General features: G+C 39.6%; 1 protein-coding gene across 6 annotated transcripts in view; it reads left to right on the plus strand.

Annotated features, from left to right (window-relative positions):
- The first annotated feature begins 615 nt into the window (after window positions 1-615).
- The window catches only part of LOC140487439 (nuclear factor 1 B-type-like), a 628,152-nt gene continuing 600,964 nt past the window's right edge, over window positions 616-27,803 (plus strand). For 5 of the 6 annotated variants that reach the window (XM_072586906.1, XM_072586916.1, XM_072586907.1 and 2 more), the window contains exon 1: window positions 616-711. In XM_072586906.1, the coding sequence (XP_072443007.1) occupies window positions 616-711 (96 nt within the window). The remainder of the gene's footprint in view (window positions 712-27,803) is intronic. The other variant, XM_072586914.1, reaches the window with a different exon arrangement.

The raw sequence follows: 27,803 nt of genomic DNA on the forward strand, positions 1-27,803 counted from the left end.
AGGTCATTCTGCAGGCCATGGTAAGGAGCTATAATGTTGTTTTCATCTCACTTTAACTTCTGCTCAAACTAGTTCCATTTGTCACCTCCATGTACAAAATAGTAACCTTTGGTAAAGCAATGCCAGGTACAGCTGGAACTGCTACTTGTGTGTTCCCAGCTGAGCATATGCTCTGTTATCTGAACCATGTCTTGTCAGTGTCACAGAAAGTCCTATTTATTTGTGAAGGGATATTAATTCCAGACTATTAAAGCCTCACTTTGCCTTATCGCCTGCATCTCGCAACAAATCTAACAATAAACAGAAGACAGGCATGCAAAACAAATGTGGACAGTTTGGCTTGAACTCCAATGAGCTACCCACTCACAAGAATTTACACACATAAAGCTATTGTCAGATTTCCCACCCACCCGCAACCCCCCCACCCCCCATATCTACCCCAGATGCAACTCAAAAAAGTCAGATGCTTGTCACTATATCTGTAAGCTTAGGACATTGGGAGTGAGGACGTTGTTCCCATGATGCAGCCCGATAAGGATTGGCCTACATGTGGCCCAGCATGCCACTGCTAATATTTCCCTGATTAGGTGTCTTATCTTGTACAAGCTGCATCAGATGAAGGCTGCTGACAACGTAATGGCTGGGAAAGCAGCGGACGGCTCCATAAAATGGCAGCTGTGTTATGATATGTCAGCCAGGACTTGGTGGATGGTGAGTTGGCAATGATGTGACTTTTGTTTTGTTAAAGTATTTCTCCCTTCCGTTTGTAACAATTGAAGTGTTAACAGACAAAAAGCAGAAGCACATAAATTCTGAATAAGTTGGAGCTATGTTTCCGTGATACCTTCCCTCCCCACTCACTCATGGAACAGAATACTAGAAGGCTTTGTTTTATCTTCTGCTGGCGCACAGGACTTTCTATATTTTCAGCAAGCAGAAAAGCTTTCTTGGAAAAAAAATAGCAAATTTAACTGTGTGCTTCAAATTGGCTCACACAAATGAGGACTGGGACTGACACAAGTCAGAATCCCAAGTGTTATAGCAATTTTAATTAATTGCTCCATAATTATTTGACTCATTTTTGGGTCAATATGCTTCCTATTTTCTTTGCTGTTTTCGGCAACCCACCCACCGCTCCTCCAACTCTCTCTGACTCGCTCTCTCTCTTTCTCTCTCTGTCTCTCATTCTGAAGCCACTAGTAATGAACTTTACAGGAACTGTGCTGTACAGCCACTCGTTCTATTTCCAACAATGCATCCTTATGCTTCACTTAACGTAATGTGCTTTCCTTTATAATGAGAATGGTATTCAAACCATTGATAATTAATATGCTGTTTGGCCTCATTATTTATTTGTTAATGAGCCCATGAATATTCAGCCTGGGTGTCTTTGTTGCTGCAAGGCAGCTTTAATTATTTGAAGTTCACATAACCTCAAAAACAAAGTCTAATATTTGCTTAAAAAAAGCACATTGAAGTTTGACATTGGTCAGCAGCAGCAGATCCTATTTTCGTTGCATAAGCAATATGTTACATTTTCTGCATGTTCTCATTTGTAAATGCAAACAATAGTCCCTTGTATACTCACTCCGATTGTGAATGAAGACCTTCTGCTTGCTGACATTCCGTTATGAATATTAATTTCACTTTTAGGCTTACTTTGTCCACAGGAGTAATTTCCCAATTCTTTTTGATTGAAATTGTGTGTTTGCCTTGGTAATTATTATGCTTACTGCATTGTCTGTTTTTCAAAATTAATATGTTGAGACAATGGGAACTTTATTCCTGTCCATCGGTTAAGGGAAAAAAACAAATAGGGCATATAACCAAATGTCTAGGTGAAATGTATCTCTATGACTGTTATCTTCCTGCACTGTTCTGCAAAAGATTGGTCTTGTTTTTATTAAATGCAGTTGGTATTGTGCTGCTCAGGGATTTTGGAATTTGGAGCATTGGGATCTGTGATTTGAGACTTCTTTCTGTTTCATTGAATACACACTGTTACATTGATTAAGTGCTTGTGTAAAATCATAGATAATGTGGAGAAGAGGATCTAACTGCCTGTTGCTAGTTGAAGTGCCAGAAGAAATTGTTGCTATTCAACACAATTTGTATGGAAGTACTAATAAAAAAGTCTATTTCTGTGATGTAATATTACTCTGTTTTGAATTCCGTGTGCTTTTGAGGATTCTTAATTAATTGGGCAATTGTTTGGATTTTTTCCTTTCCCTTTTGATGATGTTTATCTTTGAATTTTTTGACAAATGCCAGGGGTAACTGTACATATCACACTTTGCATGTGGTAGACTTTTCTTAGATATTGGAGATGTGATTTTATTTAAATCAGTGCACAATTTTGAAATGCCCTCTACAATAAAATTGTTACCGCTCTGTTGACAAATTGTTCAAATTTCATTAAGTATTTCAGAAAAATGTTCTATGTGTGTGTTGACATTATATTAGATTCACAGCAATTTTGAAAAGTAAGTAATCTTGCTGTTTCCACTTAGAGTACTCGTTTATCAAAAGTCCTTTTTTTCAAAATGAATGTTTGCACCCTTGATGTGGACTGAGCAGCAACCGTCCAGTTTGACTTATAATTTTTATATAAATTGTGAATTATGTTGTTGTTTTTCTAAACATATCAATTTCACTGAGTTTGGCTTTGGAATAAAAGAGTTATAATAAAGCCCTGTTGAAAACTTCAGCACTGCCCATTAGCACAGTCTTGCTGATCAGATCGTCTTCTAATGAATATGAATTGGGAACAATTTTTCATTGCCAACAATTTCGCATGAAATTATCTATAAAATAGTGTTTTGATTTGAACTATCTACTGCTTCAGGCCATCAAATATTTTGGCAAAGAATGACATTTCTCAATAAAATCAAGTTGTGAATTATTTACTTCTAACTGAGAAATTTAAATATTTATTTGTCTTGTATTAACTAGCACCAGGAAATAATTTAAAAGCATACCAAGCATTCAGGTTGCTAGTAACAATAATAATTATATTTATATTTACTTTTCATGTGACAGCATGTCAACCACTTTATACAGTGTATTATATTTTAGTGGCTATTTTGCAGACAACAGTGGCACAGTGGTTAGCATTGCTGCCTCACAGCGTCAGAGACCCGGGTTCAATTCCCGCCTTGAACTGTGTGGAGTTTGCACGTTCACTGTGTGGGTTTCCTCTGGGTGCTCCAGTTTCCTACCACAATCCAAAGATGTGCAGGTCAGGTGAATTGGCCATGCTAAATTGCCTGTAATGTTAGGTAAAGGGGTGAATGTAGGGATATAGCTGGGTTGCACTTTGGCGAGTCGGTGTGGACTTGTTGGGCCAAAGGGCCTGTTTCCACACTGTAAGTAACCTAATAATATATTTAATCATGATTCTCAATCTCAAAATCCTGTTTTTGTATAAAATATTGTTTGTTGAACAGAATTTATTTTTCAGTTTTCTAAACTTTGCTTTATTTCTTTTTGTTTTTGCTCAATATTTTATCAGAAAGTAGACAAAAGTTAAGTATTGCACATGGTTAAATTACTTTTCAAATAATTTCCATTGTTAATAATAATCTGTAAAATCAGTAAACTATGGCTTGCCTAAAATAATAATATATTATCAGTTAAACATATCAGATTGCAATCATATGGAAAATTTAAGTTAGTCTACCTTTGGTTAATAATATTTTCAACTTGCAATTTAAAACATACACATGTGTGCATACAGTCAATTCTGTTAAAACGCAGTAGTTCCTTTCTCATGGATTCATAGAACACAGAACATAGAACAATACAGCGCAGAACAGGCCCTTTGGCCCTCGATGTTGCGCCGACCTGTGAACTATTCTCAGCTCGTCCCCCTACACTATCCCATCATCATCCATGTGCTTATTTAACGATTGTTTAAATCTCCCTAATGTGGCTGAGTTGACTACATTAGCAGGTAGGGCATTCCACGCCCTTACCACTCTCTGCGTAAAGAACATGCCTCTGATGTCTGTCTTAAATCTATCACCCCTCAATTTGTAGTTATGCCCCCTCATACAAGCTGACATCATCATCCTCGGAAAAAGATTTTCACTGTCTACCCTATCTAATCCTCTGATCATCTTGTATGTCTCTATCAAATCCCCTCTTAGCCTTCTTCTTGCCAATGAGAGCAGACCCAAGTCTCTCAGCCTTTCCTCATAAGACCTTACCTCCAGACCAGGCAACATCCTGGTAAATCTGCTCTGCACCTTTTCCAATGCTTCCACATCCTTCCCAAAATATGGCGACCGAACTGAACACAATATTCCAAGTGTGGCCGCACTAACGTTTTGTATAGTTGCAGTATAATATTGTGGCTCCGGAACTCAATCCCTCTACAAATGAAACCTAAAACACCGTATGCCTTCTTAACAGCACTATCAACCTGGGTGGCAACTTTCAGGGATCTATGTAAATGGACTCCAAGATCCCTCTGCACATCCATACTACCAAGAATCTTTCCATTGACCCAGTACTCTGCCTTCCTGTTATTCTTCCCAAAGTGCATCACCTCACATTTAGCTGCATTGAACTTCATTTGCCACATCTCAGCCCAATTCTGCAGTTTATCTAAATCCCCCTGCAACCTGTAACATTCTTGAAAACTGTCCACTACTTCACCAACTTTAGTGCCGCCTGCAAATTTACTAATCCATCCACCTATGCCTGCGTCTAAGTCATTTATGAAAATGACAAACAGTAGCTGTCCCAAAACAGATCCTTGTGGCACACCACTAGTAACCAGACTTCAGTCTGAATATTTTCCATCAACCAACACACGTTGCCTTCTTTCAGAAAGCCAGTTTCTAATCCAAACTACTAAGTCACCCACAATTCCATGCCTCTGCATTTTCTCCAACAGCCCACCATGTGGAACCTTATGAAAGGCTTCACTGAAGTTCACGGATACCACATCAACTGCCCTACCCTCATCTACATGCATGGTCACCTTCTCAAAAAACTCTATGAGGTTTGTGAGACACAACCTGCCCTTGACGAAACTATGTTGACTATCTGAAATCAAATTGTTGCTTTCTAGATGATATTAAATCTTATCTCTTATAATCCTTTCCAAAACCTTTCCTACAACAGAAGTAAGGCTCACTGATCTATAATTACCTGGATCATCTCTACTGCCCTTCTTGAACATTTGCAATCCTCCAGTCCTCTGGTACTAAACCTGTAGACAATGACGACTCAAATATCAAAGCCAAATGCTCTGCTCTCTTTCCTGGCTTTTCTGAGAATCCTCGGATAAATCCCATCAGGCCCAGGGGACTTGTGTACTTTCACTCCTTCTCGAATTGATAACACCTGTTTGTAACTAACCTTGATCCTTCCAAGTCTAATATCTTGTACCTCATTCTTCTCCTCTACAATAGTCTCCTTTTCCTGAGTGAAATCCAAGGAGAAATGTTTGTTTAGCACATCTCCAATCTCCACAGGGTCCACACTCAACTTCCCACTTCTGTCTTTGATTGACCGTCTTACTACCCTAATCATTCTTTTATTCCTCACATATCTATATAAATCTTTAGGGTTCTCCTTTATTCTATTTGCTGAAGACTCTCTTTGCTCTTCTTAACTCTCTCTTTAAATCCTTCCTAGCTGATATGTAACTCTCCATTGCCTTATCTGAACCATCTTGCCTCATCAACACATAAGCCTCCCTCTTCTGTTTAACAAGAGATGCAATTTCTGTAGTAAACCACGGTTCCCTTACCATATCACTTCCTCCCTGCCTGACAGGGACATACCTATCACGGACACGTAATACCTGTTCCTTAAACCAGCCCCACATTTCCATGGTCTGCATCCCACGCATCTTTTTATGCATCCTAATTCTTGCCTAATAGCATTATAATTGCCTTTGCCCCATCGATAACTCTTGACCTGTGGCATGTACCTATCCCTTCCCATGGTTAAACTAAACATAACTGAATTATGGTCACTCTCTCCAAAGTGCTCACCTGTAACTAAATCAAGCACCTGGCCTGGTTCATTACCAAGCACCAGATCCAGTGTGGCCTCTCCTCTTGTTGGACCTTCTACATACTGTGTTAGGAAACCCTCCTGTACACATTGGACAAAAACTGATCTATCCGACGTACTAGCATTTCCAGTCAATGTTGGGGAAGTTAAAGTCCCCCATAATGACCACTCTGTTCCTTTCACTCCTACCCAGAAGGGTTTTGCCAATCCTCTGTTCTACCTCCCTGGAACTCTGCGGAGGCTTATAAAAAAACTCCAAGCAACGCGACCTCTTCTCTCTTGTTTCTAACCTCAGCCCACACTACCTCAGTAGACGAGTCCTCGTCAAAAGTTGTCTCAGCCACCGTTATACTATCTTTGACTAACAAGGCCACACTTTCCCCTCTTTTACCACCTTGCCTATTACCGCCTTTCCATGTTACACAAAAATTGTGTAATAGCAAAACCATTAAAACTAATGGCACCAGAATCATGTTATAAACCAATACTTGCTTTAAAAATTCGCTCTTTAGAAACTTTGTCCTCAATTCGTCAATTTGCACTAATGAAACGCACGTTATAGCAGAACAACCTGTACTAGTATCAAAATTAATTCTTGTCTATTGCCTTGATCATTTTTTTGATGTTTTAACAAAAGTGAAGTTTCATGCAGGGTGCTTTTATTTCAAGGTTGTTAAACTGGTGTTGGAAAAACATGAAATTCTACCAGTAATTTCTGTGTGCATGTGCTTGCACATGTAACATTTGTATGGATATGTCTGCATGTAGTTGTAAGGATCAATTGGAATCTTGAGATCACTTAGCAAAACAAAAATTAACTTGTCAAAATTGACAAAATGCAATTTTTCTGGATCTCAGATAGTTTAAGAAAAACTTTAATTTGTACCAGTTTATGCCTGTTATTAGAAATGTAAAGAACTAAATCGTGAAGGAAGAATGTTTTCTTTATTCAAGCAAACTTCTATACTAATGAGAGCTTAAGTTTTATTAAATTTAATTAATTTCAATGAGTTTCTTTTTATACTTGGCTGATTTAGTGCCACAATTTGTAATGCTCCAATATCACTCCCAGAACTTTTCCATGCCTATTTGCCCAGTCCACGCTATACCAACAGTTCAACTTAAATTAAGAGTTTTGGTTTATTTAAGCATTGCGATTCCAGGAGTATATTACATAATAAGAGGTAATGGTTTGTTTATTTTCTCTAGAATACAGATCAGCACATTACATCATTCACAGCACTATCATTGATATTGATCATTGACTTCCAGTAATAACCATTTATTGTCTTAAGTTATGCCTTCTCCATTTTCAAACTTATTGGAAGATCCTGTGATATATATTAGTAGTTTGTAAGCATGTCTGATTATTTTGCTTTTTAAAAGTTTGTTTAAATGTTTTGGACATCAGCCTTTTATCAGGAAAGGGCTTATGCACGAAATGTTGACTCTCCTGCTCCTCAGAAGCTGCCTGAGCAATTGTGCTTTTCCAGCACCACATTATTTGACTCTGACTCACCAGCATCTGCAGTCCTCACTTTCTCCTAATTGGCTGGAGGGCAGTTAGGTCTGGAGTCATATTTGGGCCAGACTGAGTAAGGATGCCAAGCTTCCTTCTCTAAAAGATGTTAGACTACCAGATTTTCTTTTTATATAGCAATCAACATGGTTTTCATTAGGCTGGTATTTGTTTCTAGCTTTTTTTACTGAATTCAAAGTTTACCATCTGCCCTAATGTAATTCAAATCCATATCCCCAGAACCTTTGTCTGAGATGCTGGATTACTAGTCCATTGATATTACTATCATACATTGATCTCTTCATTTATGTTAAATGCAATCTGTAAATGATTTTGTTAATATTCGGTCTTATTGAATAACTATCATTGTAGCTCATTTATGTCTTTATATATTTAACATTTAATATCAGGACCTTTAATCAAAAGGGTAGTTTTTCTTTATTAAAAAAAGGAACTTCTGGAAAGATTATATGATGATAACTAGCTTGCCCCATGTGCTATACGAGTCAGTGGCCCCGACATCAGTTTTCAGAAAGAGCTGTAACAAATTATAAAGAAATTCAGTGATCTAAGTACAATGTACACTGTTATTTTTCTAAGTAGCCACAATCACTGCATTTGGAGATAATACCACCTGCAGAGATATTTTTGAACCATATGATACTACACTGCAGAGACTCAATTCTTGCTTAACTCTTTCATGTGGCTGCTTACAATTTAGGATGAAATTCAGCATTGGAACTATCAGTTTCCCACATCAACAAGTGAGTTGCATTCATAACTCTTTTTTTACCCCTTACAATCATATGTACTGATGTAGCAGGAATGCTGTCCAATATTCACAAATCAGTATGTACAGCATACTAATAGATCAAGCCAAATAATATTGTTCCAGAATAACATCAATCAGTAATGTTATTGATCACCTCAGGCATAATCTAATCTAATAAAGGCTCAGTATAATCTTGAAAGAGAATCTAGATCTAGATGTCATTGTTTAAAAGGTAGAGTGTCGATTTAAAATAGAGAAAAGGTGAACCCTTTTTCTCTGAAAGTTGAAAATTTTCCTGAAAAGGTGGTGGAGGTAGCGTTCTTAAATATTGTTCAAGCAGAGGTGGATGGATTCTTGTTAAAGCAAGGGAATGAAGTGTTAGCAAGATAGGCATGACTTGAGGTCACAATCAAATCAACCATGATCTTATTGAATGATAGAGTAGAGCTGAGTGGCTGAATGGTCTACTCAAGCTCCTAATTAGTGTGTTTGTAAGTAAAAAGAGTTTGGGCTCTGTATATTGATTTCTGCAAGTATATGCTTCAATATCACTTTAACAACTGGGGAACTAATGTGTTCTTTATAGCTTAGCTAATCTGTATAGATCGCAACATGTGCAAATTCGAGTGAATCTTGGCTCTTGATTGAGATAATTCCATTAAATCTATTCAATTTATTAATTTAAAATTTGGAACTGTAAGCCAAAAGCTGCTGCGCTTGTCAGTTTGGTAAAGATATAAGTCTGAGGCCATTATCTCAGAGAAGTTTGCTGTTCTATGCAATGACTTACAAATTCCACCCTTGAGTCTGTATGGCATTTGTACATTCTCCCTGTGTCTGCATGGCTTTCTCCCCACAGTCCAAAGACATGCAAGAAAAGTGGATTGGTCCTGCTAAATTACCCATAGTGTTCAGGGATGTGTGGTTAGGTGGGTTAACCATGGGAAATGCTGTGTTACAGGAATAGGGTAGGGGCTTGGATCTGGTTAGGATGCTCTTCAGAGTGTAGGTGTGGACACTTTGGGCTGAATAGCCTGTTTCTACGCTGTAGGAGTTCGATGAATTAAGTCAAAGGTTCTGAAGAAGATTCACTTGACCTGAAATGTTAACTCTGTTTTCGCTCTATAAATGCTGCCAAAACTGCTGAGCTTTTCTAGCAATTTTTGCTTTTGTTTCAGCTTTACAGCATCTGCAGTTCTTCCAATTTTTTTTCAGGAAAAATCTTCATCCATTTGCCAATAAGTTGAGGAAAGTTGAATATTACTGAAAGCAATGTTTGTGAAACTTTTCATCTTGAATTCATCAAGACCTATGCGAGAATGCCAAATTTCAAGAAAAAAAATCACAGCAATTTATTCTAGATGATGATTGGTGGATAAATCAGCAATGATTTTCCTAAATTCTTCTTTACAGTGTCACTTGAAGGCTTCAGAAATCTATCTTGGTATGATTAGATATTGGATTTATGCTCTACTGTTTGAAAGTCGGATGGGGCATGTAAAGTCTAGAGTAAACCTTCCCACTGTCGACCATCCTACCCACCTACCTTGTCCATTCTGAAATATTAGTGAGCATTGTTGAGGACTTCAAGAGTTGGCGTAGATGTTTATATGATGCATTGTATCCAGCAACTTTAGCTTCAGGCAAGAGTGTACATACTTTGTGAGCCCATGGGTCCATTTGAGGCATTTGTTCTCCTAGATCATTCTCCTTTAATCATCACTTTGTCCTCCATGCCTCTTGAACCTGGCTGACCTGACTACCTGTAGTTCCAGCTCTGGCCACTGCTCCCACTGGAGCTGCTGTTGGAAGTACAGGGCTGCCAGATTTCTGATTGAGTGGCAGGTCTTTCTTCCCATAAACATCCAATGGTGGGCATCTCAGTGAACCACCTAGCCACTCCCTGGCTCTCTTTGTTGGTGATGTAGCCATTATTGTGCCTGGCCTTGAACCATCTCTGGCACTTCCTGTCCAGATGCACCAGCCAGGCTCATTGAGTATGTTTGACTCATTTTGAGGTGAATGCTGACTTAATGTTGGCCAAAATCTGTGTGACATCATCTTTATGGCCAACCCTGACCTAACCTGAGAACTGCTGACCAATAAAGAGGCCTGTATTTTGCATCGACCAATCCTTGGCTCCCACAGTAGAAAACTTTATCCTCAATCTTTTCTCTGGTGACATCTTCACATTGTTGCAGCTAAGTCCCTGGTCATTCATACATTCTTAAGAATTTGCACCTAGGTACATTTGTCCCTAAGATGGCATCGTAAGTGCAACCTCCTATTGTTATATATGTTCTCCTCCATCAACCTTCACCCTTGCCCTATTTTAATTAAACTTGAGCACACTTCCAGTCACTCTTCCCCAGAGCTACCACTCATCGCCATCAATCTGTCCCTTAATAATACGTGACTGTCTGTTAGACTCAACTCTTCGGATCCTATCAGTGACTTTTCCTCTCTTAATCTTCCCTTAATCAAGCTTGATTTTCCATCTGTAGCTATTGACATTCCCAATATCATCCAGCATTCTCTTTCTGGCCCTCATGATCCCTCATGTGTTTAAAAATACTCCTTCTCACTTTTTCTGTCATCCATATCCTGATTCCAGCATAGGCAACACCCTTTTCTCTCCTTCTGCCAGTCAACCATGTTCCAAGCCCCTTGCACAGGCAACATCTTCTTCTCTACATTTGCCTATCAGCTATGTGCCAAGCCACTGGCACAGGTAGCTCCCTTTTTCCCTACCCTCGCCTCTGTCTTGCCCAATTTCCGAGCACTGCCACCAGTTAACCTCAACTAACCTCCTATTTTGTGACCCATGAAATTCCCCCATAAAAGAAAAGCAGTGTTCATTCCATCAGGAAGGCTACTTCACCTGCTGAACATCACCTTTAGCCAGTCATGAACCTGAAACGATAAGTTCCTAATTTTCTGCAGAGTTAATTGTTAAGATAGTTTACTATTTAAACTTCATGATATGCTAATACATGAAAAAATAGGTTACTGTTGCTTGCAATTAGGAAATATGATCTGCCTTCAATCCACTGAAGCCTTAATTCTTTACTTGGTTGACAAAGAATGGCAAATGATGCATTATGTGAGTAACTGTGACTATCCACTTTGGTAGCAAAACCAGAAAGATAGATATTAACTGAATGGTGATAGATTAGGAAAGGGGAGTTGCGATGAAACCTGGGTGTTCTTATGCATCAGTTGCTGAACGTGAGCATGTGGTTACATCAGACAGTACAGATGGGAAATGTTTTGTTGGCCTTCATAGCAAAGGATTTTGAGGACAGGAGCAGGCATGTCTAGTTGCAATTCTGTAAGGCATGGGTGAGACCACACTTGGAATATCATGTACAATTTCGGTATTCTTATCTGAGAAGGATGCTCCAACCATGGAAAGACAGTGCAGGCTTGAAGAGCCATATGGCTTGCTCTAGCTCATATTTTATATGCCCCTATGTTTCTAGGTATCTGATATGTTGCCTCCAACATACCAGTGTTCTCACCAACAAAACCAACTACCATTTTACAACAACATGTTGTCTCAGGATCAGCAGGCTGAAAACAAATCGAGCCAGTTGGTCAGCAACCAGCACCAACGCTGTACTGATTAATCAAACCCAGCAGAAGATTGAATTCATTCTCAATATTCTCAATCCAATATTCTGTGTATTAGTTTGGTGCACTTTATAGCATTGTACAACAGCTCTAGAACTAATGATTCAGCACATGCTCAGTTTGTAGTTTTGTGCTCATTGAAGTAAGAACATAAGAAGTGAAGAAACTGGTGAACAAGGAAATTCCAATTGGAATATCAAGAAGTTCCCTTTGTGAATCAGGTGCAATTTGCTCTGCCAACAAGGTAAGCCACTTGTGGAAAGGAAGCAATCACACATAAGCCGATAATGAGATAAATTTCTCTTGACACTTATGTATAATCCAGGGTAGTAATCCATATCAAAATCCACACTTAAATTTTTTTTAACTTGTTTCATCTGCTATAATTGCAGACTTTTCGAACCATGAACAAGTCATAGAAATATTGAAGTTAGGAATGACCTTTTGTGTGCTTTTGACCTTTCAAGCCTGCTCCAACCATTCAATAAGTCCTCTGTTTGTGATCTCAGCACATTTTCCTGTGTGCTGTGTACCCATTCCCCCATCCTAAAATCTTCTTTGACTTCTTTTCCCTCTGTTGAATTTGGTCTTGAATAAATTTAGTTGATTTAACCCCCATTAATTTCTGGGGAAGAGAATTCCATTGACCAACAATCCTCTGAGAAAAAAATCTTACTCCTCATCTTTGTCTTAAAAACTGGAACTCTTATTCAAAAACTACATCTCCTTTTTCTGGTGTCCCCCATAAGAGGAAACATCCTCTTGATTTTAACCCTATCTATTCCCCCAGGATTTTATTTATTTCAATAATTCTCATTATTTTTATTCTCATGAGACACTTGCTCTCATTCTCATGAAACAGCATATTCTTTTTCCCAATAGGTATAAAACCTCTTCTCATAGGATAAGCCCTTCACTCCAGGAAAGATTTGAATTGACATAATTTTGTGGTATCTATTTAAGTAAGAAATGAAAAAGAGCCATTTGTCTTGCATAGTTCTGCATATTGCTAATTATTGGTAATGTCAGACATGGTGCCATATCACTATTGGACACAAACATCTTTATTGTCCCCATAGCCACAATTTAGTCTTGATTTAACAAGGAATATTACCTTACAGAGTACAGTCCATTTCCAGCAACAGGATGGCTTACTTAAGGAAAACTAAGATTCAAGTTTTTGCAATGGCAGAGGGAATCTCTTGACAAGGTAAAAAAAGTGATAGCTCCCTGATTCCAGTCATCCAGCTCCCAGGCAACTATTGCATTGGTAGGGATTTAGTTTGAACATGTACGGTTCATGAGGCCACTACACATACGAAAGTGCAGCAGCCTTCAAACAGATGCAATTTGCAAAGTATGATCTCTAAAATGCAACTTGAGGCTTTACACCTTTTTAAGAGAAGGTTTAATCTTACCACAGTTTCTTGGAGAAAGTAGGGTGCTCTATCAGAGACATCCATTGCTAACTTTGGGAAAGTTCAAGTGAGTCTTGGTTTGTTTAAAGTAGACACAAACATGCATAAAAAGTAAACAAATTTAGGGAACTGTCAAGCTGTCATCAGAATTATTATGCTATCAATGAAACTTTCAAGTCATTTAAATCTCCTGGTATTTAACTAATTAAAGAAATCTGAATTTCAGAAAAAAGTATTCACTATTTCATTCTTCTTATTGGTATACTCCTGATGGCTATTATGAATGGATTTATTTTGCATAACTGATTTCACAATTCATTAGTATCATAATGGAGTGCCTGTCAGTTCACTGATTGACAGCTTCAAATATTTAGTGTGGGACTATAAATACAAGTTTTTGCTTTAATAAGTGCTAAGAAGATTTTACCCTTCATGGGAGATTCTAGGAGCAGAGGACATACCAGGGGTGGCACAGTGGTTAGCACTGCTGCTTTACAGTGCCAGGGACCTGCGTTCGATTCCAGCCTTGGGTGACTGTCTGTGTAGAGTTTGCATGTTCTCCCTGTGTCTGCATGGGTTTCCTCCGGATGTTCTGGTTTCCTCCCACAGTCCAAAGGTGTGCAGATTAAGTGAATTGGCCATGCTAAATTGCCCATAGTGTTAGGTGCATTAGTCAGAGGGAAATGGGTCAGGCTGGGTTACTCTTTGCAGGGTCAGTGTGCACTTGTTAGGCTGAAGGGACTCTTTCCAGACTGTAGGGAATCTAATCATACCTTCAGAATTGAGGAGTGCCAATTTATGACTGAAATGAGAAGGATTTTCTTCTCTCAGAGGATTGAGAGTCTTTAGAAATTCCTTGCCACGTGGGGGCAGGGTCGTTTTATATATTTAAGGCTGAGATAGATACTGACCTCATGATCAGGAGGGGATTCAAAGATCATGGGATAAGACCAGGAAAGGGTACTTGAAGAACTTTTAATGTATTGAATGGATTTTTATCAATTAGTGTTTTGTTTAATCTGAAGTCAGCAGTATATTTAGGACATAATTTTATTTCATCTCACCATGGCTCTTGAAAATGCCCCATAAGGCCATAACAAATAGGAACAGGAATAGACCATTTAGCCCGTGATTTTTCTCTGTCTCTCATTATAGCTTATTAGGATTATGGTTTATCTGACACCCCTCACATGCACTTTCCTGCTTTCTCCCCATGATCAAGAAATCAGCATCTATCTCAATCTTAAATACAAAAAAGACCAGCTCCCACAGTTCACTGTGGCAAGGAGTTCCAAAGACTCTCAATTCTCTGAGAGAAGAAATTCCTCTTCATCTCAGTCATAAATTGGCACCCCTTAATTCTGAGGGTAAGTCCTCTGCTCCTAGACTCTTTCATGAAGGGTAAGATCTCTCAGCATTTACCCTGTCAAGCCCCTTAAGAATTCTAAATGTTTTAGAATGTTTTAATAAGATCTCCTCCCTCAAGACAGCAGGGTGGCTCAGCGGTAAGCATTGCTACTTCACAGCACCAGGGAACCGGGTTCAATTTCACTCAGGTGACTGTCAATGTGGAGTTTGCATATTCTCCCCGTATCTGCATGGGTTTTCTCTGGGTGCTCTGGTTTTCCTCCCACAATTCAAAGTCATGCAGGTTAGGTGGGTGGGGCATGTTAAATTGCCCGTAGTGTCCAGGATTGTACAGGCTAGGTGGGTTAGCTATGGGAAATGCAGGGTTACAGGGAAGGGAAGGCAGAAAGTGGTGTGATGCTCTTCAAAGGGTTGGTGTGGACTTGATGAGCTATATTGCATGTTTCCACACTGTAGAAATTCTATGATTGCTCTAAAGTCCAATGTGTAGAGTTCCAACTTGTTTAACTCTTGTTCATAAGATAAATCTCTCTATACTGGCAATCATCCTAGTGAACCTTCTCTGAAATGCCTCTTATGAAATAATATATTTTCTTTGGTAAATAATCCAAAGATGCTCTCACCATCACCTTGTGTAGTTGCAGTAAGACTTCCCTACTCTATATTTCAAGAGTTTTGGAAGAAAGGCCAAGATTCCATTATCCTTCCTGATTACCTCCTGCCTTTGGTCATTGGATAAGTATATGGATGATAATCGGATCGTGTAGGTTAGATGGACTTCAGATTAGTTTCACAGGTTGCTGCAACATCGAGGGCCAAAGGGCATATACTGCACTGTAACGTTCTATGTTCTGTGTTCGAAGGAACCAACCAGATTGAGGATCTAAACGTGAATCTAAGGCAGAGGTAATGAATAGTGTACAAATTAAGCACCTTGTATCTGTCTTTACCAAGGTAGAGGACTCCGTAGAGTCTGAGTGCATAAGGTGAGACCTAGGATGGGCTAAAACTTTATTAAAAGTACATACTCTAAAGAATGGCTGAAAAGAGAATTGATAAGTAACAAGGACTAGAGGGGATACATGCTGCAATGCCTAGGGAATGCTAGAAATCATAATTTTTCATTCTTGTTCAAACAGAAAAGTGGAGTCAGAGGGTTTAACCTGAGGGTCCACATGTCTCAGGTGAGGAAAGACTTTGAGAACAAGAAGCCTTCAGAGTAATCTCAGCTGATCAGCTCAGTTGGCTGTTCAACTCTTAAGACATGAAAACAATATCACAAGTACCACCCTCTGGAAAAGGTAACATTGAGATTGTGACTGAACCTTCAATATTTTGAAGTCTATGTTCATCATAAACATTGGAAACAGTAATAAATACTGGTCATATTTCTTGATTTTTTTTGTAGAGAAACTTCAAGCTTGAAATGCAAAATTATTTCGACCTGATTTCGAAATTGTTCATTTTGCTGGAAGGATAATTCTTGAAATACATTCTTGTGAATGTAATGAAGTTGTGTTATTTTAAGCTTTTGTGAGAAAGGATAACATGCAGTTTTATAAATTTTGCATACAGAATGAGTGAAGATGAAAGGGACTCTCTTGTGCCTACAGTACATTTATCATATTTACCTAATGAAGGAATTCCTTTAAATATTGTGCTTCATCTCTTTTAAGGTTGGAGGCATATAAAGGATCACAAGGTTTTGTTTTCCTCTTTTGTACCTTTAACCAAAAGATGAAGTTAAACTGCAATATAGCTGAAAATACCAGGAGAGGTTTTGCAGCTTGAGGATCAAATGTGATTGTGTGATATACATTTAGTTGCACAAGATTGTTATTTTTTAAAGAAGTGTTTTAATATTTTGAAAGAGATTCACACCAGACATCTTTCAATTATGGAGCAAACTGCCTAATTTTGAATTGGATCTACTGATGATTGTTATAGAGCTGTGAGTGCAGTGTACTCAGAGATATCTAGAAGCACGCAAAGAAGTAACTTATTTCACTATCTATTGCATTTCTTATTAACTCATAAGATGTGGACATCACTGGAGGCCAACATTTATTGCCCATCCTTGGCTGCTTTTAAGAAGGTGCTGGTTATAGAATCATAGAGTCATATGGCACAGAAACAGACCACTTGGTCTGAACACTCCATGTCCAGCATAATCTTAAACTAAAGCAGTCTCACCTACCTCCTCCTGGCCAATATCCCTCTAAACCTCTCCTAGTCATTCACTTATCCAAATATCTTTGAAACATTATAATTGTACCCACATTAACCACTTCCTCAGGAAGTTTATTCCACACATGAACCACCCTCTCTGTAGAAACTTTGATTTTCATGTATTTTTCAAATCTCTTTACTCTCACCCTTGGTCTTGAATCTCTCCATCCCTGGGAAAAGACAACTACCATTAACTCTATCTGCACTCCTCATTATTTTATAAGCTTCTAGCAAGTTGCTTTTAAATCTCCTATGCTCCAGTGTATAAAGTCGCAGCCTATCCAGCCTTTCTCTATAACTCCAAACTTCCAAACCCAGAAGCATCCTGGTAAATCTCTTCTGAATCCTTTCCAGTTTAATAATATCCTTCCTATAACTGGGTGACCTGAATGGAACACTGTATTCCAGAAGAGGCCTCCCAAAATCCTGTACAACTTCAACATTATTTCTCAACTTCTATACTCAAATGGCTGAGCAATGAAGGCAAGCATGCCAAATGTTTTTTTTTAACCACACTATCAAAATGTGATGGAAACTTCAAAGAATTATGTACATAAACCCTATAGGTCCCTCTCCTAAACAACCCAAGGCCCTACCATTAACTGTACAAGCCCTACCCTTATGTGTTGTATCAAAATGCAATACCTCACATTTATCCACATGGAACTCCTTCTGCCACTTTTCAACCTATTGACCCATTTAATCAAGATAGCTTTGTAATCTTTGAAAACCTTCTTCATTGTCTACTATGCTACCAATTTTGGTGTCATCTGCAACTTACTAACCATGCCTTACATATTCTCATCCAAATTATTTATATTAATGACAAACAAAAGAGAACCCAGAACCAATCCCTGTGGAACACAGCTGGTGACAGGTCTGCAATCTGAATTTCTGCCATGCATCTCATAGACAGCAGTGGTGTGCACTATAGAATGTTGGTGGTGCAGGGAGTGGATGCTTGTGAATGTGGTGCCATCAAGCACCTACTTTGTGTCAGGCTTCTTGAGTGTTTTTGCATCTGCACCCATCCAGGCACTTAGGAATATTCAACCACAATCCTGATTTGTGCCTTGTAGATGGTAGGCAAGCTCTGGGGAGACTGGAGGTGAATTACTCACCGCAGTATTCTGGGTCACTGAGCTGCTTTTGTAGCTACAGTGTTTATGTGATGATTCCAGCTGTATTTCTTGTCAACTACCTACACCACCCCAGCAGAGTTATAGTGGGAGATTCAGTGGTTGTAACACTGTTAAATGTTAAGGGATGGTGGTTAGATTGTCTGTTATTGGAAATGGTCACTGCCTGGCATTTATGTGATACAAGTGTTGATTACCCAAGCTGGATATTGGTCAAAACTTATTGCATTTGAACATGGAGTGTTTCAGTGAAACCACCCTGTTAGGAGTTTTTTACAGGCCTCTTAATAGTCCTAGAAACATAGAAGAAAGGATTGCGAGGATGATTCAGGAGAAGAGTGAAAGTAATAAGGTGGTTGTTATGGGGTCTTTAACTTTCCTGATATTGATTGGGAAAGCTATAGCTCGAGTTCGTTAGATGGGTCAGTGTTTGTCCAACGTATGCAGGAGGGTTTCCTGACACAATATGTAGACAGGCCAACAAGAGGTGAGGCCATACTGGATTTGGTTCTGGGAAACGAATCAGGCCAGGTGTTAGAATTAGAGGTAGGTGAGCACTTTGGGGACAGTGACCACAATTCGGTGACTTTTACTCTAGTGATGGAGAGGGATAAGTGTGCACTGCAGGGCACGAGATATAGCTGGGGACAGGGAAATTATGATGCGGTGAGGCATGACTTAGGATGTGTGGATTGGAAAAGTAGTCTTCAAGGCAAGGGTGTAATTGATATGTGGAGCTTGTTCAAGGAGCAACTATTGAGGGTCCTGGATAAGTATGTACCTGTCAGGCAGGGAGGAAAGGGTCGTGTGAGGGAGCCGTGGTTAAATAAAGAATTCCCTTGTTAAAGGGAAGAGGGCAGCCTATGTAAAGATAAGGCGTGAAGGTTCAATTGGGGCGATTGAGTGTTATAAGGTAGCCAGGAAGGATCTGAAGAGAGAGCTAAGAGCAGCAAGGAAGGGACATGAAAAGTCCTTAGTTGGTAGGATTAGGGAAAACCCTAAGGCTTTCTATAGGTATGTCAGGAATAAAAGAATGACTAGGGTAGGAATAGGTCCAGTCAAGGATAGCAGTGGGAATTTGCGTGTGGAGGCTGAAGAGATTGGGGAGATACTGAATGAATACTTTTCGTCAGTATTCACTCAGGAACAGGACATTGTTGCCGATGTGAATACTGAGTCACAAGTAATTAGAATGGATGGCTTTGAAGTATGTAGGGAAGAGGTGTTGGAAATTCTGGCAAGGGTGAAAATAGATAAGTCCCCTGGGCCTGATGGCATTTATCCCAGGATTCTCTGGGAAGCAAGGGAGGAGATTGCAGAGCCATTGGCCTTGATTTTTATGTCCTCATTGTCTACAGGAATAGTGCCAGAAGACTGGAGGATAGCAAATGTGGTTCCCTTGTTCAAGAAGGGGAGTAGGGATAACCCTAGTAACTATAGGCCGGTGAGTCTCACTTCTGTTGTGGGCAAAGTCTTAGAGAGAATTGTAAGGGATAGGATTTATGAACATCTGGATAGGAATAATGTGATCAAGGATATTCAGCATGGTTTTGTGAAGGGCAGTTCGTGCCTCACAAACCTTATTGAATTTTTTGAGAAAGTGACTAAGTAGTGGACGAGAGGAAAGCTGTAGATGGGGTGTACATGGATTTTAGTAAGGCATTTGATAAGGTTCCCCATGATAGGCTAATGCAAAAAATATGGAGGTATGGCATGGAGGGTGAGTTGGAGGTTTGGGTTAGGAATTGGTTGGCTGGAAGAAGACAGAGGGTAGTAGTTGATGGTAAAGGTTCATCTTGGAGAGCAGTTACTAACGGTGTTCCACAAGGATCTGTTTTGGGACCATTGCTGTTTGTCATTTTTATAAATGACCTGGAGAAGGGGCTCGAAGGTTGGGTGAGCAAGTTTGCGGATTATACTAAAGTCCGTGGAGTTGTTGACAGTGAGGAAGGATGTGTCAGGTTACAGCGGGATATAGGTAAGCTGCAGAGCTGGGCAGAAAGGTGGCAAATGGAGTTCAATGTAGTTAAGTGTGAGGTGATTCACTTTGGTAAGAGTAACAAAAAGATGGGGTACTGGGCTAATGGTCAGATACTTGGTAGTGTGGATGAGCAGAGAGATCTTGGTGTCCATGTACACAGATCTCTGAAAGTTGCCACCCAGATAAGTAGTGCTGTGAAGAAGGCAAATGGCGTACTGGCTTTTATTGGTAGAGGACTTGAGTTCCGGAGTCCTGAGGTCATGTTGCAGCTGTATAAGACTCTGGTGCGGCCGCATCTGAAGTATTGTGTGCAGTTTTGTTTGCCATACTTTCGGAAGGATGTGGAGGCACTGGAACGGGTGCAGAGGAGGTTTACCAGGATGTTGCTTGGTATGGTAGGAAGATCGTATAAGGAAAGGCTGTTTTCATTGGAGAAAAGGAGGTTTAGGGGAGACTTGATAGAGGTGCACAAGATGATTAGGGGTTTAGATAGGGTTGACCATGAAAGCCTTTTTCCACGTATGGAGTCAGTTATTACGAGGGGGCATAGCTTTAAATTAAGGGGTGGTAGGTATAGGACAGATGTTAGGGGTAGGTTCTTTACTCAGCGAGTCGTGAGTTCATGGAATGCCCTGCCAGTAGCAGTGGTGGACTCTCCCTCTTTATGGGCATTTAAACGGGCATTGGATCGGCATATGGAGAATAGTGGGCTAGTGTAGGTTAGGTGGGCTTGGACCGGCGCAACATCGAGGGCCAAAGGGCCTGTACTGCGCTGTATTCTTCTATGTTCTATGTTCTATAACTGAGGAGTCGCAAATGATGCTGAACATATAGTCCTTATAGACCTTATAGTCAGAAGTTAATTTATGATGCAGCTGAAGATGGTTGTGTCTAGGACATGACTCTGAGGAACTCCTATAGAGATGTCGGATAGCTGACATGACTAACCTGCAACTGCCACAACCATCTTTCTTTATACCAGAAATGACTATAATCAGCAAAGTTTGCCCTCTGATTCTCATTGATGCCAGTTTTGCAAGGGCTCATTGAAGCAACACTCAGTTGAATATGACATTAACTCTCACTTCATCTTTGGAATTCAGCTCTTTTGTCCATGTTTGAACCAAAGTTGTAATGAGGTGAGGAGCTGAGTGGACCTGGCAGAGTTCAAATTCTGTGTCATTGAGCATAACATTGACCAAGTGCTGCTTAATGGCATTGTTGCTAACCCCTCTAACACTTTGCTGGTGAAAGTAGACTGATGGGGCAGTAATTGGCTGTGTAGGATTTGTCCTACTTTTTCTGCATTGGACATACCTGGGTAATTTTCCACATTGTCAGGTAGTTCCAGCATTATGAGTATATTGGAACAGGTTGACTTGGGAAGCGGCAAGTTTTGGAGCACAAGTCTTTAGTGCTATTGCCTGAATGTTCTCAGGGTCCATAGCATTTGTAGTATCTGGTGCCTCCAGCAGTTTCTTGATATCATGTGACTAAAACAAAAACTTGAAATTCTGAAAAGAAAATGTTCTAATAAGAGAAGACCTAGGTCTGCCAGAATCAATAGTCTGCCATCACTCTACAGACACCATTGTGCTACTATCATGAAACCAAATCAAAGAACAGTGAGAAACATCTCATCCCACACTGGTCTGGACAACAGCACTACAGAATTAATTTCTTCCTGGCTATATTTTTCCTCCCAAAATGTGTGTCAAATTATCTATTTTTGTCTGTTTTATTCATGAATGAATGTGTGATTATGTTTGGAATTTTAAAGGGGTTTACAATAAGTTGCATATTCATGATAAATTGATATAGAACATAGAATATAGAACAGTACAGCACAGAACAGGCCCTTCAGCCCACAATGTTGTGCCGACCATTGATCCTCATGTATCCACCCTCAAATTTCTGTGACCATATGCATGTCCAGCAGTCTCTTAAATGTCCCCAATGACCTTGCTTCCACAACTGTTGCTGGCAATGCATTCCATGCTCTCACAACTCTCTGTGTAAAGAACGTGTGTGCTAAGGAATATGCTTATTTATAATAAATAACATTATTTTTCTGTAAAAGATAAAACCTGGTGTGAAAGACTTTTGTGATGAAAGCTGAACATCAGGCAATTTGATCATCTTGATAGTTTAATTTGGATATTCCACAGTTGTGATAGGTTATGGAATAATAGGGCTCAGTTATTGCAGTACTCTTCCCAATTGAGTTGTGACACGAAACAAACTTCAACAGCATCTTTAAATCACTGCTACTACAGTACCTAACTGCTCAAAGTGCACTTCACAGCTTTAGTGACTTCACAGAAAACTAATTTTCAGTACTGGAGTAGTCTGCAAACTGAATCCAAAGACAACATTGGCTCCTGTCCCTGAAGAAATCATAATAAGAAGGCAATGTTTGTGTCCAGTTGAATCCAACGTCTTGCAAGCCTTGCAACCTATTCAACTTAAAAATAACTTTAATGACTGAAAGGTGTCAGTGGGATAGCATTCCTTAATGGTAACAATTTACCTTTTCAGTCCCAAGGCTGGAAAGTCTCACCTGCCTGTCACATAAAATTGACCGCAGTGAGAATAGAACCTACTGCACTGCCCAGTAAAACTTTCTTTGGTCGGTTCAAGATGTAGCTTATATTGTTTGTTTGAAAATCAGTTTCCAAGCTGGGTGAAAAGAAGGATTGTCAACAAATATTAATCCTCTTAATTAAGAACAATATTAAAAATCAGTTAGAGTTTAAACAAAATTAAGCAAGTTTTGGAGATTATGTCTTTTATATGTAAGCTTTAAATTTGAATTAAATAGCATATATCAGGAATTATGATTTTATGTTGATATTACACATTCAAACCTGATCACAAAAAATAACATCACAAAGCATCAAGGGAATGAAGAAAACTCCCATGAAATTCTTTTTCCCAAGAGAACAACCCCAGCTTCAACAGCCTAACCTTGCCACTAAAATCTGTTAAACCTCTAAACCTCCTCTGCTCCCTCTCTTGGATCTTCACATTCTTCTCAAAATGTGATGACCAGCACTGGATACAATATTCTAATTACAGCTTACACACAAATTTTTAAAAGCTCAGTGTGACTTCCCTGCTTTTGTGAGATTGCCTCTATTTATGATGCCTAGATCCCATATGCTTTGTTAACTATTCCTTCTCCTTATGTCCTGCCACCTTCCAAATTCTGGTAAAATGGTTGAATTAAGGACCCTTTGTCAAAAAAAGGAACAAAACAAGAAGAACAGGAGGAGCTTGAGGCATTACCACAACAATGCCAAGAGTCTTTATATTGTTTACAGAGTAATGATGCCAGTATGTGCCTCATAGCCTTAATGAAACAGTGAACACACAAATTAGAATGAAAAAAGCATGAATAGGTTTTCATTTTACCCATCAGGTTTTATTTTCTAGTTGTAATGAATTAAAATACATGGGAGGTCATGGTGCAGCTGGACAGGACATTGGTTAGGCCAATTTCAGAATATTGAATTCAATTCTGGTCTCCCAGCTATAAGAAGGATGTTGTGAAACTTGCATGCATACAGATATGTTGATGTAAAATGCTTTTCAATTAATTAACAAAACACGGGGTGGCCTGGTGGTTCAGTGGTTAGCACTACTACCACACTGCCAGGAATCCAGATTCAATTCCATACTTGGGCTACTGTCTGTGTGGAGTTTGTACATTCTCCACGAGTCTGTGTTGGTTTTCTTTGAGTGCTCTGTTTTCTTCTTTCAGTCCAAGGATGTACAGGTTAGGTGGATTGACTATATTTAATTGCTCATAGTGTCCAGAGACATGTAGCTTAGGTGGATTAGACATGGGAAATGCAGAGTGACAGGGATAGGTTAGGGGATAGGATGTTCTTCGAAGGATTGGGTGGACATGATAGGCCAAATGGCCTGCTTCCACACTATAAGGATTCTATGAAAACATTTTAAAGTCTTTTTTTTAAAATACTATAACTATCATTACATAGCGGTTATGGGAAAAAGGCAGGAAAATTGAACTTAATGGTAAAGTCCTATGGATTGTTGCTGAACAAAGAGATCTTGGAGTACAGGTTCATAGTTCCTTGAAAGTAGAGTCCCAGGTAGACAGGATAGTGAAGAAGGTGTTTGGTATGCTATCCTTTATTGGTCAATGCATTGAGTATAAGAGATGGGAGGTCATGTTGCAGCTGTACAGCACATTGGTTCGGCCAATTTCAGAATATTGCATTCAATTCTGGTCTCCCAGCTACAAGAAGGAAGTTGTGAAACTTGAAAGGCTGAAAATAGAGCTACTAGTCTATAAATGATTTCACTGCAAAAAGAAAACACTCTCCTATAGGTGCAAAAATATTCAATGCATTGAACTTACTTCAATCAATCCATTATAAAAGCAAATAGGTTATTGAAATGTTTGATGTCTTTTGAAAAGAAATATTTTACTCCAGGGCTCAATGATTTTCGTAAACAAACATCTCACTTAAGTGCTTGATCCCTTTTGTCAACAGGCATTTCTATTCAAAAAGAACTGTCAATCAACAGGCATCACATTGGCAAAATGTCCATTTTGAAAATCAATCAACACCAAAAATCTTAAGCAAAAACAGAATTTATGGAAAAAACTCAGCAGATCTGGCATCTGTGCAGAAAAAGGAAGTTTGTTTCAGGTGTTCAAATGTTTCAAATCTAGTGACCATTCTTCAAAACTCAACAAACATTTTTTAATATTGAACAAGAACTCTGAAATGGTAAGCATTTTTTAAAAATTCTATGCTTACTTTTGTTTGTTTCCATAGTTTTATATATTTTTCAAGTACAACCACGCCTTTTCACAACCCTGAATGCTGCCTTAGCTCCACCAAATGTGTCCCACGTCAGATCCAATGGGGTACCTAACCTCTTAAATGGGGAGGAATATGAAACATTCCTCTAGCCCAAACCTCACACACCCTAGTTACTTTCACATACACATGCCCCCTTAATCATGCCTATGTCAACCCATGCAACAAAATACACTCCACTGATTCTACATGCCCCAACAAAATTATAGTAACTTAGTATCTACTTCTACCTTCATCTCTCATGTCCTCAGTGCTGTGCTAATCCTTTTTTTTTGTTCATTCATGGGGTATGGGCATTGTAGCACTGCCAGCAGTTTATTGCCCATCCCTGGTTGCCCTTAGGAAAGCCACCTTCATTTACCACTGCAGTCTATTTGCATGCACAAAGGTATTAGGGAGAGAATTGCAAGATTTTGAACTAGCAAGCTAAAGAAACAGCCATATATTTCCAAGTCAGAAAAGTGAGTGGGGTGGAGTGGAATTTACTGGTGATGGTGTATCTATATATCTGCTGCCATTGTCCTTCTAACTGCTCATGGGTCGTGGCTCCAAAGGAACCTTGGTGAATTTCTGTAGTGATTCTTGACATGGTACACACTGCTATTACTGAGCATAGTGGAGAAAATAAAGTGAATGTTTGTGGAAGTGATCCTCGTCAAACTTTATCCTGGATAGCATCAAGCCATTGTTGGAGCTGTGCACATCAAATAAGTGAGAGCATTCTATCACACTCCTGACTTGTGCCTTGTAGATGGTGGACAGATTTGGAGAATCAGGAGGTAAGTTACTTGCTGTAGCATTCCTAGTTTCTGACCTGCTTTTATGGCCACGACATTTATATGGCAAATTCAGTTTAATGTCTGGTCAATGATAAACATCAGGATGCTGATAGTGGACAATTTAGTGAAGGCAACACCATTGAATGTCAAGGAGCAATGGTTAGATTTTCTCCTGCTAGAGATGGACACTGCCTGCCACTTGTGTACTGCAAATCTGCCTGGACATCGTATTGGTCTTGTCGCATTTGGGTACAGTTTAAGGCTATGGAATAAATCATTTACAACTGAGATTGGATGAAAATTCTTCATACAAAGTGTGTTGAGCCTATGAATTTTTGTCAAGTTCTTGATCTTGATCTTATGAATGAATAAAAATAAATGCAGCCACATGTAACCTTGATGTCACCTCACTTTTGGAATTCAGCTCTTTTCTCCATGTTTAAACCAAGGCTGTAATGAGGTCTGGAACGGAATGGCTCTAATGGAACCCAAACTGAGTGTCAGTGAGCAGGTTATTGCGAAGCAATTGCTTCTTAATAGCCCTGTTGAAGATCCCTTTCCTTGTGTTACTGATGATCTAAAGTAAACCGTTGGGGCTGTAATTTGCTGGATTGGATTCATCCATTTTTTGTGCACAGGACACATCTGTGCAATTTGTCACATTGTTGGATGGATGCCAATGCTGTAGTGATACTGGACCAGCTTGGCTACTGGTGCTGCCAGTTCTGAGTACAAGCCTTCAGTACTATTGCTGGAATGTTGGTGAGATATTTTTGCAGTATTCATTATCTCTAATTATTTCATGATATCACTGTAGAGTAAATGGATTTGGCTGGAGACTGATATCTGTGATGCTGTAGTTCTCTGAAGGAGGCTAAGATGTTTCCATGTGAAACTTCTGGCTGAAAATTGTTGCAAATGCTTCAGCCTTATCTTTTGCACTGACGTGCTGGACTCCACCCATTGTTGAAAATGGGGATGTTTGTGGGGCCTCCTCCTCCACTTTTTATCTGCCACCATGCAGAATTTGATGTGATGGGCTGCAGCGCTTAGATCTGATCTATTGGTTTTGGGATTGTTAGCTCTGTCTATGACTTGCTGCTTCTGAAATTTGGCACACGATCTCCTGTTTTGTCACGTTAATAGGCTGGTGCATTAGTTTTTGGAATGGCTGGTGCTTGCTCTGGCATGCCCTCCTACAGTCTTCATTAAAATCAGAGAGTCATCAACCATTGTGGATTTTGGGGCAAGAAGAACAGGGACATTGTTACCAAAGGCAATTGGACCATCAGCTAACCACAGAGAAGGTCTGTGATTCATCAGGGCCATTGTCCGCACACTAGGCATCTAGGGATTCAGGAAAGGGGAACAATGGGATGGAAGAACATAAAGGCTCCACTTGAGACCTACCAGTGTAGAAATATGTATCTGGAGATGTCTGAACCTCAGTGGTGTAGAACACTGCAACTCTTCAGATCACTGGCACTAGTGCCCTTGTTGCCTAAACGCCATACTTCACAGCACTAATAACCATGCTCTCGCATCAGCCAACAAGCCCACTGTGATCTTTCAGCTCTTTGCCTTCTCCTCCTTCCAAGCAATAGCTATGGAACTTGAGGGCATCTCACAAACAAACCTACATCTCAGCTTCTCACAGCTAAAGCTGGACAAGAATTCATTTCTTGACAGACACCCTCAAGCAGGTGCAGAGAGAATTGAGTATCATTCCAATCACTGGAATCCCCGAGGGGCAAGGCATCAATGTCTGCACCCATATGGGCATGAAGGTAACCAACAATCAGCTGGTGTTATTCATCTGCAACTCCCTCAACGTTCAGCTAGTCTGGAACTACTGGAAGAGATCCACCATTCCAGTTCACCTTTACAGAGTCACTCCAACCCTTGAATTTGATGGATAGATTCTTGGTTAAACACATAGCCTTTTAAAAGTGCTCACAGCTCTATAAGAATGCCAGGGAACAAGCATAAATATCATATAACCAACGACATCTGCTCATAATGAAAATCATTAGGCAGGCTGTAGGGCTGCTAAAGTTGTGACTCCAATGTCTGGGCTGG

This window comes from Chiloscyllium punctatum, chromosome 2, assembly GCF_047496795.1.
Source record: "Chiloscyllium punctatum isolate Juve2018m chromosome 2, sChiPun1.3, whole genome shotgun sequence".
Classification (NCBI taxonomy): Eukaryota; Metazoa; Chordata; class Chondrichthyes; order Orectolobiformes; family Hemiscylliidae; genus Chiloscyllium; species Chiloscyllium punctatum.